We start from the raw sequence: 19,970 nt of genomic DNA, 5'->3' as shown, positions 1-19,970 counted from the left end.
AGTTCATTGGCACTCAGTCTGTCAAATACAACAGTTGTCAGTTATCAGTTGTCTTTTTGCAGTATTCAGGGTTCAGTGCCAATCTTTGTATAATATGCCTTAGTAGCCAGTTTAGCAGCATTTTGTGCAAAACTTAACCAACACATTTTTATTATATCATTATCCTGTTGCATTGGCTTGTAAACCGTGGTATAGAGATTGGATGGAGAGTTCACTCTACATACTATTCTATACTATACACACACACACACACACACACACACACACACATACACACACACACACAAACATGAAAATGACCTAAAGCACACATCCAAGTCAACCAAGGCATCGCTTCAGAAAAGGAAAATCAAAGTCTTGGAATGGCCCAGTCAGAGCCCAGACCTCAAAACCTGTGGAATGACCTAAAGAGAGCTGTAGACAGGAGATTCCCAACTTTTTTGCAAAGAAGAGTGGGATAAAAGGCTTCATGCTGTAATAAATGCAGAAGGTGCTATATCACAATAAATAAATTAACATTTCAAACTCTCTTGTGGGACGTTTCAAGCGGTCTTGGGGCCCCCCTGGTGGCAACGGGGGCCCTAAGCAGGCGCTTATTTTGCTTATGTGTTGGGCCGGCCCTGTTAATTATCCAGTTCAGACTTTCAACAGGAATACTATGTCATGAACAGAGATAAGAATGTCCTCAGTATGTGAAATTGTTTCCTCAAAATGAATAGTTATGACTATGCCCCAGTTTACCACATACATGCTTGCTAACTCCCTACGTCATGGAAGGTTTATGGTTTATGGTTTATGGCCCACAGCCAGAAAGTTTGCATCTTCAAGTCTGCACAGTACCCATACCCCGTGTGCTTTTTCATGGGATAATACATCTACATATAATACAATATAATATTTATATACATATATAATATTTTATTTATTTATTTTTAGTAAGAACTGATTTGTATTGTATTAGTACTGCTATTAGAATCACTCATAAACTCAATGAACAATTCCCTCCCCATGTTTTGGCCAATTGTCAATCTGATCATAATCCCCGCCTCCTGAATTCCCTGAAACCACTGAGAAGACCCAGCGATCTGTCAATCATTTTCCTTCTCCTTCTATTTTACTAGAAGCTCCTCCCATCTTCCGTGGAACCCCGCCCCTTGATTCGTGTGAACTGGCGAGGCGGTCAGTTGCGAAGCGGGCTTGGTGGGGTGTTCCTGGAGAACGCGGCACAAAATTAGTTTCTCTTTTGATTTTAATTTGGATTGATTTGATCTCACACAGAGACAGCCCGACGCCATGCTCAGACGGATATTGCAGCGGGTGAGGTTGAACTGCACAATGGTGTCACCTGCGTCTCAGCGTCAGGCTATATGCTGACACGGCCTGCCCTTCCCTGTCTGTGTTGCGAGGTCGGACAGATGAAGTAGGCCTACTGTTCACATCCAAATGTTCCATCTAATGTCAGCCTCCCGCAATCGATTAGCGGCTACCAGTTTAATGTCAACACATGGGTTTTATTCTGTACTGTCACAATTGGAATGTAGCTAATGTAGTCTAGCTAGTGGTAGTTGGCTAACGTTTGTAAGATGTAACACTTAGCATTGCTCATTCGTTAGCTTGCTAGCTAGCGTTGAATGTGTGAGGATGATGCTGATAGCTATTAACACGCAGTTAAGGTGACGTGTTGGGTTCGCAATGTGTGTTAAATGTTGCCACATTGTGGATACCTACCTAACAGGTTCAGTTGGCTAGCTCGCCATGCTGGTCGGCTAGCTAGCAATGTCGGGATACCTTCCAACCTTAGCGGAATCGCACGAAATTGTTTTGCTCTCAAGCTAACACTAGCTAGACAGCTAAGTCACCTTAATAGACCGTAGAAGTTGTTGTAAGCATAGCTGGATTTATAAAGATATGATTACTGGGTCGCTAGCTAGCCACGCAGTGAGTTGGCTGTACAGTGTTGCGATATATACAGTGTTGTATTTAACACCAGTGTCCCCGGTTTGTTAGTGATTGCGTGGCCGGCTAGTCGGCTAACTGAGGTCATGTGATGGAAAACTTGAAGAGGAGTTTCTGAATATTTTTTCTGTGGCTTGTCTGTTCCGAAAGGTTGCTAACCCCCTGAGGTTTTCTGGCATAGTTCAATCTCAGTAGGTTGAACGTTAGTTCTAGCTATCTAAGGATAATAAGATGGCTAGCTGAAGGGTTAGCCACCTTCGGTGTAAGAGGCAGTTAGCTAGGTGGCTAGCTTACTTTTGAAAATGAGCTAACGTTACTTAGCGGCGTCTCGATCAATTTCTTGCAGCTCTTGAACTTTTTAAAATCTGCACTTGCATGTCATATCTACAGTTTTCTCAATAAACTGTTAGTTAGCTATTGTAAATCTAATTTGCTGTCGTTTTGCTTGGAGTTTCATGTGAGACAAGAGGTGCAATCCTAGTGCAGACTCCTTAAGATAACACCAGTGTGCGGGACACCCCTCGTTTTTAAAAGGAACGGGTTATCTGCTAATGTCAGGAATGAGACGTTACTTTCTTCTGAAGACACGTTCCAGATGGGATGGCCATTACTGGATATGATTCAGTCAGATTCTTTGTTCAAATTCAGATCTGTCTACTGTGATTCTAGAAAACTATGATAGGCTTGTCCTGTCTGTATCTTAAATATGGAGCCAATATAGGAAAATGTAGGTTTATGTGAGTCAAATGGAACATTCTTGTGTGTTTTCATCAATGTTACGATCTTTGCTGTCTTGTGGGAGGTGTGGCCAATAACTGATTAAGTTAGCATTGAATTTGTAGCAGGGTTTTTGGTTCAGTGCTCAGATGAATGTGATTTTGAGTCTTAACGGACACCATTCACAAACGCCCCAAAATGAGGTCAGAGTGCAGCCAAGGTCCCTTTATGTCCTCATAGAAACTTGTGTTTTGTCTCAAACATACAATGGCCAGGATTCCTGTCAGAATAGTCACCCTACCAGAACATTTTGGGCTTTTTTGCCAACCTATGCACAACATTTCTGTGTGAGCTTTGGGTTTAAAACAGAGTCTTCTGAGGGAAGTCCTTGTCTCTTTATTTGAGGTTTGTTAAAAATAATTATATTTGCATTTATTACTCATTTTTTGTAGGTTGCTCCATTACTTAGAAAGTGCCTTTTACTGGTGAAGAGCCTGTATGGGTGCAGAGTGGATTTGAAAATGTACAACATATGTGACTGTGTGGAAATGGCCCCGGCTTTCTACCTAAGTAGACATCCCTCAGCCCTTTGTAACTTTGGATGGAGACATGAGGCAGACAGTCACATAGTCATAGGCTGCATCCGAATACTCAGTATTCATTAACTCCAGTTAAAAACATACTACCCAACCGTTATTGTAGTACGTTCTATGGGTATGCGAGCGAGTAGTAAGGACACAATACGGACGTACTCCGCTGCCATCTTACCTGTCCTTTGACCTCTGATGTTTACATGTTTACTTTACTTAGCTGACTGTCAACCTGTGGTAAAACGAAAAGCTAACATTACGTAATAAGCCAATTGATTTGTTAGCTCAACCAAGTTGACTACACCGCTGTCTTCTTTCTCTTTTTCCCGGGGAATTCTTCTTCTTCGGTTATTCGGGCTTCAGCTGACTTATGGGATAGCGTAGTGTAGTACGTTTGCATACTTCAAAATTTCAACGGATGCAGGTCATCCGGGTACTGTTCGACTACTGTTAAATGCCTACTGAGTATTCGGATTGTGAAGAAACTATGGATTGTGATGTACTGCTTTTTCCGTACTATATAGTATGGCAGTATGAGTAATTGGATGCAGCCATAGTCTTCATAAGACCCTGTCATATTAGTGGCCTTTTGAGAATGTCATGTATGCAAGGATCTGACCTGTGTTGAAACTTGCAAACGGATATGGGATATGGTACATTCAAATGAGGAGAACTTGAAAACATCAGAGGTGAATCCATTACTTTTCCACAAACAGCTTTTTGTTCCACTATATGGCAGACAGTCTACACTGCTCTGTACACTTTGTTAGTGTGTTTTTGACCACTGTTAAGAGAAAGCACACCCTGCCACAAATCAGGGTTGCGTAACCATCAGCAATGTTTTCCAGCAGCATTTCCATCATTCTTCTATTGAAATCAGTGTGATATCAGTACAGGTCTGCAGATTGCCAGGGCTTGTCAGCCCTGCTGTAGAATAGAGTTGGGGGGCTGTAGAATATGTGACAATGTTGATTGTCCCGTCATTAACGTCCCTCTGTATCTCTAATTCTTACTTGCCAGTCGACACCCCTTTCAGAACAGTGTATACTGTCCGTTTATACTGTTCTATATTTACTATAGCAGTTTGGATCAAATGCTGATGGTTACAGTTGAATCTTGGTTTCAAAACTGCACCCTTCTGGTCATAAGTTAGTTACACAGTTACTAAAGCAGACATCTCATTGCATGCAAACTACTCATATTGGATGGAGTTTCGGGATGTTGAGGACGAGTTTCCTCAATCTGTGACAGCAGCTGATTCAGTTGCATCTCATCAGCAAGGCATGCTGCCTTTCTTGACACTGTTCTGCCAAAATGTGTCTATAGATCGATCAGATATTCTGTTTCATGCGCCTGTTGAGTGCCTGCAACCTAGACAGCCATTATCGAATAGGAAGTCTTCTCCATCTGTGGTTGTAGCTGCTCTGATGGAGGATGCCATGATGGCTCTTTAAATCCAATGAGAGACTGTCTAGAATATCAGGTGGAGGATGCCATGAGCCAGGCTTCCTGGTTTTCTATTACAGCTTGGGATGAGAACAAATATTCTTCCATGGGCTCACTCATCAGTTACTTGGATCATAATTGCAATTTTTAGCTAATTGAAAAAAGTGTGCAGTGAGTCAGTATTTTTTATAAATTGGAGTTTCGTGTAGTGCTGGGGGAAATGGGCGATAATTTTTTAAATTTTTATGTTGGAGCTATAGAGTATTTAAATATGAAAGCAGTAGAAATGACTATATAGCCTATGAACATAATTAATTTTGTACTTAAGCAAAACACTGATGTCTACGAAAGTTCAAGCAGCCTTTGCTTTCATGGATGGAATGCCTTCTGTAACTGTCACAGAATATATTGTGGGAAATCCCTTTCGTGCACATCATATTTCAGTAATATATCAAAACAGTTAGGTGGACAAAATTAACATTTGATGGCATGGAATGATGATAGTATAGCGCATTCTGCATTTTGTGCCACAAAAGCATAAATGCTGGCCTAGGACATCTATTACTTGGACAGAATTACTTTTGTCTACAAAATGAGAAGCACAACAGTCAATTCAGTGCACGACAGGAATCATCCGTTTTGTTTTCTGTGCATGAAAGTATGTGCTCTCTTCAATATTTCGTGGACACAATGCTAACATGTTATGGTTTTGTAATGAATTTATGCGTTTCGTAGCACAGAAGGCATTCTGTTCAAGAAAAAAGTGAAAAGGTGTGGTCTGAAAAGGTGCACCCCACAGTTTATTGGCAAAATTGTTTGTTAAATGATAATAAAAAGTAGGCTGCTTTATCATCTAAATTTCTTGTATTTCAGTAGCAGAAACCTTAAAACTGCAACTGAGCACCCATCCTAATAAGTGAATGCTTAATTTCACAATAGAATGCCAACTCAATGAACAAAGCTTTGAATTTTTCAGTACAGCCCTAGTTATTTGGTTTCAGCAGTACTATTTATAGATCCATATCTAGCTGCACTTTTTGTCACAGATTCATATGCTAACTTAAATATTTATCTCTATATATCTTATACACCAACAGTATGTTACTAAAGAGGCTAAGAATGAATGTGGATTGATGAATCAATGAGTAAACTTTAGTTTATTATTACATCCTTCACAAGGAGAGAACCCAGGAGCTGTTGACAGTGCACTCTTTCCAGTGGGAAATAAAAAGACCAGTTGTTGTCGCATGACGTGAACATGCCTCTAATGTGGCCTTGACTAATTCCACAAAGACTATGCGTTGATCTTAATTTAGAATACAATGAAACTGTTGCCACTTGTGCCAGATTGTAGCCCCTTTCAGACATGCACTGAAAGCCGGAACTTATCTAACCATTACCCGGAGGAGCTGTATGTGAGAGTGCAAATATCCGAATCGGTCGGACTGGACATGAGACAGACCTCACTCTGCCAGCTCCCTAGTACAAAGTCCGTCTAATGTCGGATTGAGTCCATGTGTGAATAGAGCAGGTCATCTTCCGGAGAATCCACGGCGAGCGAGTGGGCGTGTTGATGACGTTTCTATCTTTCTATCTTGCGACTGGCGCGAAACTGGAAGAATACAAACATCTGCTTTGTACTCTTTTCTGCGTGCCTGTATATTGCTTTCCAATCTTTTGTTGACATTGCGGATACGTCCAAATACATGCTATTTTGAGTCCAATGATCGTTAAAGAGATAGTTAGCTATAGCTATACTGCCAAAACTTGTCTATTATGATGATTAATAATGTTGGTTAGTAGTTTATTATCTGGTTAGTAGCTAGCTAAGCTGTAGCTAAGTAATAGTGATGGGTATAGTCAGATAGGTGAACTGGTGACGTAACATTACATAGTGAACAACAAAAACTTACCTTACTGTTACAATATAATTATTAATAAATTATGTGTACCGGTAGCACCATTTGGATGGCTGTGTGTGATATTTTTTTTATAGGCTACCCAAAAGTACAATAGCTATGTTCGCCTTCTCCTCCTCCATGCCACATTATGTGCCCGTACCACCGAAAGGTAGGACATTGAAAAGAAGAAACCTGAAAATCGTTCAACTCGTGAATACTTTTCACTCGTGGTGTCTAACTGGAAAATACAACGAGCAAATCTGGACATTCCTAAACTCGCAATGACTTCATGCGACAATGTAACATACTACAAATGTAATCATTAATGGTTGCATACTGGGTACTACACTGAAAAATAGTATGCAGTATACAGTATACAGGTGTGTCTCAAATTTGAATATTGTGAAAAATTTCAATATTTTTCATTAGTTGTTTAAGAAAGTGAAAATTTAATATATTCTAGACTCATAACATGTAAACTAAAATGTTTCAAGCATTTTTTTCATTTTAATGTTGATAATTACAGCCTACAGCTCAAAAATATAAAAAAATGTATCTCAAAATATTAGAATATTTCATTTCGAGTTTGATTAAATTGCCATTCATACAGTATAAATACCGGGTCTCTATAAATCTCTCGGTCTAGTTCGATACACGCAACCACAATCATGGGGAAGACTGCTGACTTGACAGTTGTCCAGAAGACAATCATCGACACCCTCCACAAGGAGGGTAAGCCATCATGCACAGACGTCTTCAGGAAGTGGGCTACAACTGTCACATTCCTAGTACCAAGCCACTCCTGAACCAGAGACAACATCAGAAGCGTCTTACTTGGGCTAAGGAGAAAAAGAACTGGACTGTTGCTCAGTGGTCCAAAGTCCTCTTTTCAGATGAAAGTAAATTTTGTATTTCATTTGGAAATCAACGTCCCAGAGTCTGGAGGAAGAGTGGAGAGGCACAGAATCCAAGTTGTTTGAAGTCCAGTGTGAAGTTTCCGCGGTCGGTGATGATTTGGGGTGCCATTCACTTAGTGAATATTTTGACCCACTCCAGTTTGCCTATAAGAAGGGCCGGAGTACTGGTGACGCAACACTGACACTGATGAACACTGCCAGTAAACACCTGCAACAGTCTAAGAGTTATGCCAGAATCTTATTTATCGATTTTAGCTCAGCTTTCAACTGTATGCAGAAACATATTCTGATTAAAAGACTGTGATATTAATACTAACAGGTACATTGTACAGTGAATTAAGGAATTCCTGACAGACCGCCCACAGAGAGTGAGGTGCAGTGGCTTCTCCTCTGATACTGTAATACTAAATACAGGGGCACCTCAAGGCTGCATGTTATCCCCTGTTTTGTTCTCTCTATACACTAATAAAATGCAAATTATGAACTCTACCTGTCATTTATATAAATATGCTGATGATATGGCGCTGGTTGGCCTTATGCAGGCAGGGAATACAGTCAATCAATCCACATATTTCCACTGTATTGGGGAGCTTACAAAATGGTGTCATGACAATGTTCTTTTCATCAATAGAAAAAAGACCAAGGAACTGGTGATTACGAGATTGGACAATGCCTGCCAGGATTCACCTGTTATGATTCATGATCAGCCTGTAGAAAAGGTAGAGGAGTTTAAATATTTAGGAACTTTCTTTGACTGCACTTTAAGTTTTACAGGGAACACAGAGTACATTTTTTAAAAAGCAATGCAACGTCTATATTTAATCAGAAAATTAGATTCATATGAGGTTAGCAAGACCATTCTAGAGACCGTGTACAGAAGCCTTGTGGAAAGTGTATTGACCTTTAATATGCATACATGGTATGGGAATCTTGGGGCTAAGAACAGAAACAGACTTGCAAGAATAGTAAGAATGGCTAGTAAAATTATTGGGAGAGACCAGAAACAATTGGGACACACTTATGAAACACGGATGAGACAAAAAGCCCAACAAATCCTGTCTGATTTGTCCTGTTCAAAGAATTCATTAAACTGCCCTCAGGAAGACGTTACAGAGTCGCAACAGCAACTGAGAATATCTACAAAAAATCATTCATACCAAGTACACTAACATTGCTTAACTCACAATAGGCCACTCATATGGAATCCATATTTATTTATACTGCTGTCTGTTTTGTGTATGTGTACTATTTATTAACTGTGTTTTTATTGTATTTATTGTGTCTGTATTTTTAACAACTACCTGTGGAGCCAAAGACAAATTTCCACATTTGTGGACAATAAAGTCATATTATTATGTCATCTGCTGGTGTTGGTCCACTGTGTTTTATCAAGTCCAAAGTCAATGCAGCCGTCTACCAGGAGATTTTGGAGTACTTTACGCTTTCGTCTTCTGACAAGCTTTATGGAAATGCTGATTTCCTTTTCCAGCAGGACTTAGCACCTGCCCACAGTGCCAAAACTACTACTAACTGATTTGCTGACCATGATATTACTGTGCTTGATTGGCCAGCCAACTCTCCTGACCTGAACACCATAGAGAATCTATGGGGTATTGTCAAGAGGAAGATGAGAAACATCCGACCCAACAATACAGACGAGCTGAAGGCCACTATAAAAGCAACCTGGGCTTCAATAACGCCTCAGCAGTGCCCCAGGCTGATCGCCTCCATGCCACGCCACATTGATCGAGTAATTCATGCTAAAGGAACCCCGACCAAGTATTGAGTGCATAAATGAACATGCTTTTCAGAACTTGAACATTTCTGTATTGTAAATTCTTTTTTGATTGATCTTAGGAAATATTGTAATATTTTGAGATACTAGATTTTTGATTTTCATGAGCTGTAAGCTGTAATCATCGAAATTAAAACAAAAAAGGCTTGAAATATTTCACTTTACGTGTAATGAATCTAGAATATATGAAAGTTTCACTTTTTTAATTAAATTACGAAAAAAATGAACTCATGATACTCTAATTTTTTGAGATGCACCTGTATACTTGTGTAGTACGCAGTACACAGTATGCAGTAGGCGGTTTCGAATATAGCCACTGCGACTTCTGCAGCGTACTTTTTGTGTCATGTCCTGCCTCCTGCACGCTCTACCCAGGCGCCACCCCTCGCTTAAACCAAACAGAGTATTTCCAGTAGGTGAGAATGCGTCTGACACGGATAAGCTCCTGTTGTGTGCTACATGTGTGAAAGGGCAACTCTGGACAATGTGCGGACCTGATTCTCCGGACATTGTCCGAAGTTCATATGTGAAAACGGCTTATGGGAGAAGGGCATTTTATTGGCTCTTCATCCAGGTCTGATACGGCAGTGGAAAATGACATTTGATTGGCTGTTTCTCCAGCTGTAATACAGCCAACAGTGAAAAAGGGCATTTGATTGGCTGGTTATTTGTCTGTGTGTCGTCAATGGCATTGTATGTTGTAGCTTTGTTTGTTGAGTTCTTCAGTGGTATTCTATGAGATTAATGATGTAGAAGGAAGGAGAAGCAGAATGAAAGCGTGGGCCTTCACAGTATGAATTCAGCCCTCTCCCCTCTTTCTGTCTCTCTCTCTCCCTTCCCAAAAGACTCCTGGGAAAGGAGGCCCAGACCAGCCAGCCACAGATGTCAACAACGACCAGACCTCTGAGGTGTGTCTGTGTCTGTGTCTGTGTCTGTGTCTGTGTCTGTGTCTGTGTCTGTGTCTGTCTGTCTGTCTGACTTGCTGTAGTCCCCAGTATACTCAGAGGTGTGTGTGTGTGTGTGTGTGTGTGTGTGTGTGTGTGTGTGTGTGTGTGTGTGTGTGTGTGTGTGGTTGTGTACATTTGTGTGTGAGACTTGCTGTAGTACCCAGTATACTCAGAGAGGTGTGTGAATCTGCAGGGGTTCATCTGCCCCCAGTGCATGAAGTCACACAGCTCTGCAGAGGAGCTCTTCAAGCACTATGAAGTCTTCCATGAGTCCACCAGCCAGCCATCCCCCCAGGCCCCTGGCAGGTAACTCTAAACTGGTCAAAGGTCAGCATGTGGTCAAACAGCCATCCCCCAAGGCTCCCAGCAGATAAGTACAGTGCTGCAGAAATCTAGTTGGGCCATCTTTAAACTGACTCTGGGTTAACATACGATAGACATACATATATACATTAGGTCAGGACATTTCAATAAATAACTTACCCTGGGTCATCATTTGCATATTTTCCAACTTTGTTTTATTGGTTAAGATAATGCTGTTATTTGCCAGCTCTGAGAAGGTGGAGATATAAATAGCCCTACAGGATGATATAGTATTTGATATACAGTTGTATGAAAAAAGTATTTGCCCCCTTCCTGATTTTCTCTTATATTTCCTGTTTTTCTCACTGAATGGTTTCATATCATCAAATAAAATTTAATATTAGACGAGGGAAACCTGAGATAACACAAAACATAGTTTTTAAATAATTATTTCATTCATTTAATAGAAAAAGTCACCAATTACCCATACTGCCCCCATGAAAAAGTAATTGCCCCTTAGTTTTGAAACCAAGAAATCAACAAAATTTTAATTGATAAGTAAATTCAGGTGACTGAACACAACCAGGCTTGATTGCAGTCAGCCTTGTTAAGTTTAAATGGCATATACATTGAACCTTACCATTAGAGAGAAGTAGTCACCACAAAGCTTCTACAGGTACACAATACCAGGATTAAAGGAAATTCCGGAACAGCTGACAAAAAAGTTGTTCAGATATATCAGTCTGGAAAGGGTTACAAAGCCTTGGAGAAGACTTGGAGTAGTGGTGAATATTCCTAGGAATGGCCAACCTGCCAAAACTTCTCCAGGGGTACAGCAGCACCTCATGCAGGAAGTCTCAAAAGATCCCACAAAAACTTCCAAAGAACTAGGCCTCAGTAGCATCAGCTAATGTAAGTGTTCATGACTCAACAATAAGGAAGAGATTACACAAATATGGGCTTCGTGGAAGAGCAAGGCGGAAACCACTGCTCGCCAAGAAAAACATCAAAGCCTGTCTCATATTTGCTAAAAATGATCAAGATGATCCCCAAGAAATTTCAGGATAATATTCTGTGGACAGATGAGTCAAAAGTGGAACGTTTTGGAGGGTGCAAGTCTGGCATGAAGCAAATACACCGTTTCACTGCAAGAACATCATGTGCACAGTGAAACATGCTGGCAATGTGATGGGGATGTTTTGCTGCCTCAGGATCTTGCTATCATTGAAGGAAGCATGAATTCTGCTATGTTCCAGCCGATTCTTAAGGAGAATGCACGACCATATGTGTGTGAGCTGAAGCTAAAGCTGTTGGGTGATGCAGAAGAACAATGATCCAGAACACATGAGCAAGTCCACATCTGAATGACTAAAAAGAAGCAAAAATAAGGTTTGCAGTGGCCTAGTCAAAGTCCTGACTTGAATCCAATAGAGATTATGTGGCAGGATCTGAAAGAGCAGTTCATGCTTGAAGACCTACCAATCTGTCAGTTAAAGCAGTTCTGCAAAGAAGAGTGGGCCAGAATTTCTCCACAGAGATGCGCAAGGCTCATGTCAAATTGTAGGAAATGTTTAGTTGCAGTTATTGCAAACTAGATATGTTTAAGGGGGCATTTACTTTTTCACAGGGGTGATATGGGTATATGTTAACTGTTTTCCCTGAGGGACAAAATAAACATTAAAATACAGTGTTTTGTGTGTACTCAGGTTCCCTTTGTGCAATATTACATTTTGTTTGAAAATATGAAACCATTCAGTGCTCCAAATAGGCCGTAATAGAGAATACCAAGAAGGGGGCAAACAGTTTTTCACATCACTGTAGTGGGAGTATCCCTACAGGGTGATATAGGATCTGCTGTAGTGGGAGTAGCCCTATAGGATGTTGTAGGCTCTGCTGTAGTGGGAGTAGACCTTGAGCTTGTCCTCTGTCTCTCCCAACAGGGAAGACCTGGCTATCCTCCGACAGGAAGTCCAGGACCTCCAGGCCTCTCTGAAGGTAGACGGTGTCCCACACAGTATTTCTCATTCACTCTAAGTACTTCCCCCGTTACTAATGTTCACTCACCGTAAGAATTTCCCCCTCATTAATGTTCACTCACCCTGAGCACTTCCCCCTCATTAATCACTCATCCTGCACCATTTTATCCAAATTTACCACAAATAGTATTGAATTGTACTGTATGGATTAATGTTTCTTAAATGTTTTACATCTGCTTACGTACATTTTACATAGATATGAACACAAATTGAATGACTTTGTGGCTGAATTTCAGGGCTCAAACAAATCTGAATTACCATGATAATTTTTGATTGTCAAGCAGCATGTGTCAAGAGAAAAAAAAACATTGTATACCAATAACTGCCAGATTTACAGTTTTTGGCGCTTTTTGTTACAAACTAGCGCAGTGGCTTCAATTATAAACAATGTAACACTTCAGTTGCTACATTGCCAAAACAGTTGGAATATTGGGTGCAGGAGTCTCATGTTAAAGTGATATTTTTCTCCTTTGACTGTTGCATATTGATTTTATTTGCATGTTAGATTTCTGCTGTGTCCCTAAGTTTCCACGCAGTGCTTGTCAGTAATGGGCAAGATCAGTGTGGGAGAGCACAGGATTTTAAAACTCCTCTAAAGGTCAAACCCACTTTCAGATGTGTGCTATTAGACTGATGAGTAGTTCATAAATATTCACATTTTTAAATTTGTAGGTGAAATTTTTAAAAAGCAGATACTGAAGGGGCCCATGGTTGTCACTCGTGGGTGATGGTGGAGTCTTTGTGTTCTCTGTCCAGGAAGAGAGATGGTTTTCTGGGGAACTGAAGAAAGAGCTCGACAAAGTTCAAGGACAGCTGAAGCAAGTAATTCCTTTAAAGTGCCTAAATCCTGAACAAGCCCAGAAATGACACACAGAATAAATATGTAAAAAGAAATAGTATTATAGTAAAGAGTAGTGTCCTATTATTTATAATGAATGACACAGTGCCGGGTATATCTTCATGAATTTAAACCAGTAATCCACTCAGGTCTTCCCAATCCAGTGTGCTTTAAATGCTATTAAATAACCTTCAGGTCCATCTTTAGAGAGACTTGCTGTACTGGAGTTACAGAGGTCATTATATCACTAATGAGATGTGAATGGCAGCTGAAAGGCAGGGAGTGCAGAGCTACTGTTTACAGGGCTGAGTCCTGGGGAGGACATGGCAGCTCTGCTAATGGACAGGTCATTCCACTGCCGAGGAGCTGGGGGGAGATGATGAGGAGCTGGCGGGAGATGGAGGGATGGAGAGGAGCCAGAGGGGAAACGGAGGAGAGAGCGAGAACCAGCTGCAGGTCATATGGCTGGAAGAGTGTATTTATCATACTTGTGTCATATCTTTTATATTCTCTTCTAGGGCCCTCAGGATGATGGCCAAGCCAGCATGGAGGAGTCAGGTAGAGAAAGCCATAATGCAGAGATGGCTGATAGTAGAGTGTTCCTACTCTAGAAGTGTGTGTTTATGTTTGTCTTTGTGTATATGCATGCATTTGTGCATGGTTTGTTATGGTAATATTCATGCATGCCATTGATTTCACAATGTAATGCACAGATGTGGTAGTAATTGGGATGGTTGTAGTGGAGATGTGCTGGTGATTTCAGAGCTGCAGATGAAGCTGAATGAGTCGGAGACTGAGAAGTTCAACATCAAGCAGATGAAGGACCTTTTTGAGCAGAAGGCAGCCCAGCTGGCCACCGAGATAGTAGGCAAGTACATTTTCACATCTCACACTGACTGTGGATTACCTCCAGGCAGTTCTCAGTTTGTGCTCTTGTGCTGATTACTGACCTGAGATCAACAGGAAATGAGGGAATGATTTGGAATGCAGTTCTTGATGCAGCACTGGGCAGGGCTTGGGCTTCTACTCACCTGGGCTACCTGTTAAACATTAGTAAGTGATCCCTTATCTCACCTTGAGACCATAAACAATAGTAAGTAATCCATTATTTCATCTTGAGACCCAAAAATTATTAATCCATTGTCACACTGAAACCATAAAATTATTACATAATCCATCTCACCTTGATACCATAAGCATAAGTGATAAGGAGAGCCTTTGAACTATACATGAAATAGCAGATAATTCACATTTATTCACAATTTCACTAATAATATTTTCAGCTTAAGTATTAAATGACAAAAATAAATTAAAAACTTGCTGCCAGAGTGACTATAGCCCTCTTTGCATTGAGTTATCATTTCTACAGAAATAATCACAGCTTCAGACAGTAGCTGAGTGAACTTGGTTTAGACTGTTTGAATATTCTGTTTTGGGAACCGGACAATGCTGGAAAGTCAGATCAATGGAAATGCATATGTACAATGATTGTGACTGAGCATGGAAGAGTTTTCTTAGAGATTCTGCGCACAGGTGTATTAGAGATGCTGGTGTGTTAGAGATAACTCTGTCGGCCTGCAGACATCAAGTCGCGCTACGATGAGGAGAGGAGCCTGCGTCAAGTGGCGGAGGAGCGCGCTGGCAGTCTGGCCCAGGACCTGCAGAGGGAAAAGCAGGAGAAGGAGCGCTGCCAGGCGGAGCTGGTAATGACACCACCCATCCTTAGCCAACCAGTGGGGTGGGGGGGTTACTCTCCTCAGCCAGGGGAAAAGAGTGCATATGTTTGCAATGTATGTATTACTGCATTTATCAAGTAACATAGCTATAAGCAAAAGGTGTGTGCGTGTATGTGCAAGTATGAGTATATATTTACATTAAATTATTGCCATTTAGCAGACGCTCTTATCCAGAGCAGCTTGCGCAGGTTACAATTTATACAGCTGTGGCAATTAAGTCCCTTGCCCAAGGGTACAGCAGCAGCGCCCCAGTCAGGAATCAAACCAGCAACCTTTCACTTACAAGCCCTGTGCCTTACCACTATGCTTCACTGGTGCCCATATACTTGCAGATAATAGCTCTAAATGCTTGCTTGCTAGCTACGTTATGGACACTACAGGTACATTCAGTGAGAGGGAAGATACATGCTGTTTCCCTTGAAGAGGTCAAACCACATTATGAGGGGATAGTTTCAAATACGCTTTGTCACTTAAGGTACCTACAGGTACATAGATGTACACACACACTGAATGATTTATTATAATTAAACTTATACATGCAAATTCATATATAGAAGACAGATATGCAAGAATGCAGTAACGTAAACAAAAAAAAAATGGATTCTTGTTTGTGCAACAGAATATTGCAATCCAGTTTGTACAGCTGGATAACAGAGCTCACCTGGTGACTGTCCCCTCTCTGGAAACACAGTGTAACAAAGCTGACTTGGTGACACCTCCTCTCTGTAAACACACTATAACAAAGCTGACTCGGTGATTGTCCCCTCTTTGTAAATGCACTATAACAACACTGACTTCCTGATTGTCCCCTCTTTGTAAACAAAGTGTAACAGAGCTGACCTGGTGATCATTCCATCTCTGGAAGCACAATGTAACAGAGCTGACATAGTGTTCGTCTCCTGTCTGTAAACGGAATGTGACAGAGCTGACCTGGTGATTTTGCCCTGTCTTGTTCAGCTGCAGAGGCCTGGGTTTGAGGATGTGGAGGTTTTGAAACGGGAGCTCATCCAGGTGCAGACGCTGATGGACAACATGACCCGTGAGAGGGAGGAGGAGTCAGAGCACCTGAAGAGCCAGTGCCAACAGCTGCAGGCTGAGCACACAGTCTCTGAGGTACCTGCCCACTGCTTAACCAGGAAGATGCAAGAGCAGAGTTTCATAAAGAGGAGCTCCTTTGAAAAGTCCTATCTGATATACCTTTAGAACTGATTCTGTTTTTACTCTTGCATTCCTCAATATAGCTGAGTCACTCAAAGAAAAAAGCTGCCTAGATTCACTGATCTAGAAATGATGTGGATGGGCTCATCTCATGCTGTGTGCAAATACTAGGTAAATAGGATAGGTGTCAGTGCAGGTGAAGTCTTTGTGACATAAATCTTTTGAGGATGTGGTAACATTCCAGGTTAGATTCCATAGGTGAAAGAAACTAAGAATCAGTCAGTGTTGTGGCCTTGGGCAAGGTACTTAACCTGAAATTGCTTCAGTAAAGCTCTATAAATGGATAAAATTATAACCTGTATAAGTCACTCAGGATAACAGCATCTGCTAAATGATGATAATGTGATGTAAGAATGAGAATGTTGATGTATTATGAGGCAAAAAACTACATTAACATTTTTGCTGTACAGTAGCTCCTGTTTCTTTTCTGCAAAGTTCCTGTTGTATCAGCCTCTGTGATGTTTGACAGTGTTTGAGTCATCCGTGTTGAGATATGGCCAGTAGATGCCATTGCATCTCCACCAAGGCCTCCCCAGAATAAATTCTGAGTCTCATTTCTCTTTCTTCTGCTTGGCATCAAAACCACTGATGTTCACAGAAGTATGTTTTATTTGGATGTAATTAAAGGTCGCAGCAGTAAACGGGTTTGAGACAAGCAGCACCTGAAATCTATACTCCTCAGCTCCCCCTTAAAGGTTCCTTATTGCTAATTTAATGGAAGCACTGTTTACCCCAGCATGTTTGCCTTACAAGCCTTTCACAGGCAGTAGCGGAGAGTTATTCCCAATTATTTCTACTTCTGGTAGTTGAAGGGGGAATTTCATCGCTTGTTCATTTCAGAATTCCTGTGATCCTAAATCCAATTCTGGCTCTACAACAAACATCAAATCTACTTACACGCTTTTTTCTGTTCTCTGTATTCATGAATCCATGAGGTAATGGCACTGTTTGTGCTGCTGTTGTAGCTTCATCAGTGACATGGAGAAAGCCTACAGTGTTAAATATACTGTGCTGAGCATCTGTTGAGTGAATAGAATATCTGTCTCTACCTCTGCAACCTCTTAATTTAAGTCAAGCAGGTTACCTCCTGTTCCCCTAGTACAGCTTCCTGTTTTGGCTTTATCTGTCTGCTGCTACTTACCTGTGTCTCTGTGTCTCCTCTCTGCACATATTCCACTCCCTGCCTGTCTCTCACCAAGATCCATAAACTGGAGGTAACTGCTTTATTTCCAGCCATCTGTACTGGTGCACTGCTGTCTTTTATTCAGTGGAATACGCCATTAGACACCAGACTTGTGTCTTGGTGTGTGGCTTCTGGTCTGCTATGTCTATGCTCTACTTGTGAATGTGTGTGTGTGTGCGCATTTGTTCTGTTGTGGCCAACGAATGTGTGTATCTGTTACAGAGGACTGTTTCCCAACTGAGGGCAGAACTGGAGAAAGGCCCACAGGAAGTGGCTGTGTACACACAGCAGATACATCAGCTTCAACAACAGAACCAGGTAAAGTCACGCACGCGTGCACACACACACAAACACTCACACACAGTATCCTCCCCCCTTTCACTTCGAGTACACTTCCATAATACCTGGGTGTGTCGAAGGTTCATTACATGAACTGTCCGTTGGTCCCTTGGTAAAAGGTCCAAGGGATTGCTCCACAAGCCTGGAAATGGACCTTGGATTTTGCTGTAAAAGCTGTTATTAAAGATTATCAAATGTGGTGATCTCTTTGCCATGCTTATCTGTCTGTCTCAGTGACTAACAGAGCCACAGGGCTGGGAATAGCTTTTTTCTGGAATTGTGGTACCATGTCTGCTGCACCTTCTATTGTCCAGCACTGTAGATCTAAACAAACTTCTGTAAGGGTCTTTAATTAGTTGATTCCCACAAACAACTTTGTGCAGATCACGAGCAACTAGGGCTGAGATCACACATTTAAAATAGATTAAGTTAGATTAAGCTATTATACCATGAAATGCAGTCACTAATAATGAATAAAATATGTAGAAGAAGCCAGTTTTGTTTTCGGCATTAATGCTCCTGAATTCAAGTACAAGATGACTGTATAAAACAGCAAAAATATCATTAATAGACAGGGACAAGTGATGCTTATTAAAACCTAGGTCTCCAGGGATGAAGGATGCTTAGGGGATTTTTACAGTGCCGGTCTCCAGGGTGCACAGGGATCTGTAGCCTGATATTCAGGATCTAAGTTTATTTCATAGGATAAGGGACAAGCCTCTATGATCCAAACTAACCTTATTAGCTTGCCTCCTCTCTCTAATGCCACCTCTATCCCAACCTCGGCATACCCCTAAATTGCCCCTAACCCGCATTAACCAAACCCCAGTCCCCACCTAGGTCTAAGTTTTGGCTCAGCCCTAAAATCAACCTTAACCCCAGCCTAACCTTAACTCTAATCCTACCCTAATTTCAACCAAACTCTAAATCCTCTGTCTGGTCATCAAGTAGCCCTCCATTCCAAACAGATTTATAGCTGTAGAGGGTTTTTCGTCCTTAAGAGAAGGCTGTGTGAAAAGGAGGGCCAATGCCAGCGCACCAGAAAATGGATTTTTGTGAACTTTTTTAAATCCTCCCTGTGACACCTCTAACACTGAGCTCTGCAACCCTCCACAGGACCTTCTGGAGAAGCTCGGAAAGAAGGATCGAGATTGTCAAGAGCTGGAGGAGCGTCTGAGCATGGAGCAGGCCAACAGAAAGAGTGTGCAGACTAACCTCCACCAGAGGGAGCTAGAGCTGCAGCAGCTGCATGTGCGGGTCTCAGCTTCAGAGGCCTCTTTGCTGAGGGCACAGGCAGAGCTGGGTGAGAGGGGTGAGGCCGGTGGCCGGCTGCGGCAGGAGCTGGCTGAGCTGGAGTTGAGCCACCAGCAGCTGAAGGCGGAGACCAAGCAACTACAGCAGCAGAGGGAGGAACGGGAACAGCAGAGCCGACAGCAGCAGGCTGAGATTAGCCAGGTCAGACGTCACTGCCTGGAAACACAGTCCACACTCCCTGTCTCTTCCTCATCTCCTCACTGTCTCTCTTCTGTGCATCCCAACTACCTCTAACCTGTGTTTCTCATTGACTCTTCACTGTCTCCTCACAGTCTTGTTAGTAGATGTCACTGTACAGATCTTAGCCTGTGGTGCATGTGTGAACATGGGCAAAGTGAGTTTATGTTTCCCTTTCAGCTGCACATGAAGCTGCTGGAGACAGAGCGTCAGCTGGGCGAGGTGCAGGGCCGTCTCAAGGAGCAGAGGCAGCTTTCAGGAGAGAAGCTGAAAGACCGTGAGCAGCAGGTGGCAGAACTGCAGCTCAAACTGTCTCGCACTGAGGAGCAGGTACACATTCTCATGTAGTTTATAGTGGAGCCATCACAAATGTAGACCTAATTTATTAAGAAGCTGACACACATTTACATTTAGGTTACAGTGGAGCCTAAGTTGAGACCTAATTTATTTATGAGCAAATACAAATGTAGATCTATTTTATCATAGAAGTTTAGACAAGTTTAGACTTAGTTTATTTAAAAGCAGGTACTAAGGTACAAATTTACACCAGGTTTATG

General features: G+C 41.7%; 1 protein-coding gene across 2 annotated transcripts in view; it reads left to right on the top strand.

The window, feature by feature from the left end:
- The first annotated feature begins 1,154 nt into the window (after positions 1-1,154).
- The window catches only part of eea1 (early endosome antigen 1), a 31,487-nt gene continuing 12,671 nt past the window's right edge, over positions 1,155-19,970 (top strand). Inside the window, exons 1-13 of one of the 2 annotated variants that reach the window (XM_036517711.1) lie at positions 1,155-1,317; positions 10,168-10,230; positions 10,463-10,575; positions 12,513-12,567; positions 13,365-13,430; positions 13,965-14,004; positions 14,210-14,314; positions 15,028-15,149; positions 16,140-16,295; positions 17,600-17,614; positions 17,806-17,901; positions 19,039-19,377; positions 19,594-19,743. In XM_036517711.1, the coding sequence (XP_036373604.1) occupies positions 1,294-1,317; positions 10,168-10,230; positions 10,463-10,575; positions 12,513-12,567; positions 13,365-13,430; positions 13,965-14,004; positions 14,210-14,314; positions 15,028-15,149; positions 16,140-16,295; positions 17,600-17,614; positions 17,806-17,901; positions 19,039-19,377; positions 19,594-19,743 (1,344 nt within the window). In that variant the 5' untranslated portion in view covers positions 1,155-1,293. The remainder of the gene's footprint in view (positions 1,318-10,167; positions 10,231-10,462; positions 10,576-12,512; positions 12,568-13,364; positions 13,431-13,964; positions 14,005-14,209; positions 14,315-15,027; positions 15,150-16,139; positions 16,296-17,599; positions 17,615-17,805; positions 17,902-19,038; positions 19,378-19,593; positions 19,744-19,970) is intronic. The other variant, XM_036517712.1, reaches the window with a different exon arrangement.

This window comes from Megalops cyprinoides, chromosome 23 (genome assembly GCF_013368585.1).
Source record: "Megalops cyprinoides isolate fMegCyp1 chromosome 23, fMegCyp1.pri, whole genome shotgun sequence".
In the NCBI taxonomy this organism is placed as follows: Eukaryota; Metazoa; Chordata; class Actinopteri; order Elopiformes; family Megalopidae; genus Megalops; species Megalops cyprinoides.
This window is presented reverse-complemented; position numbering and strand designations above follow the sequence as displayed.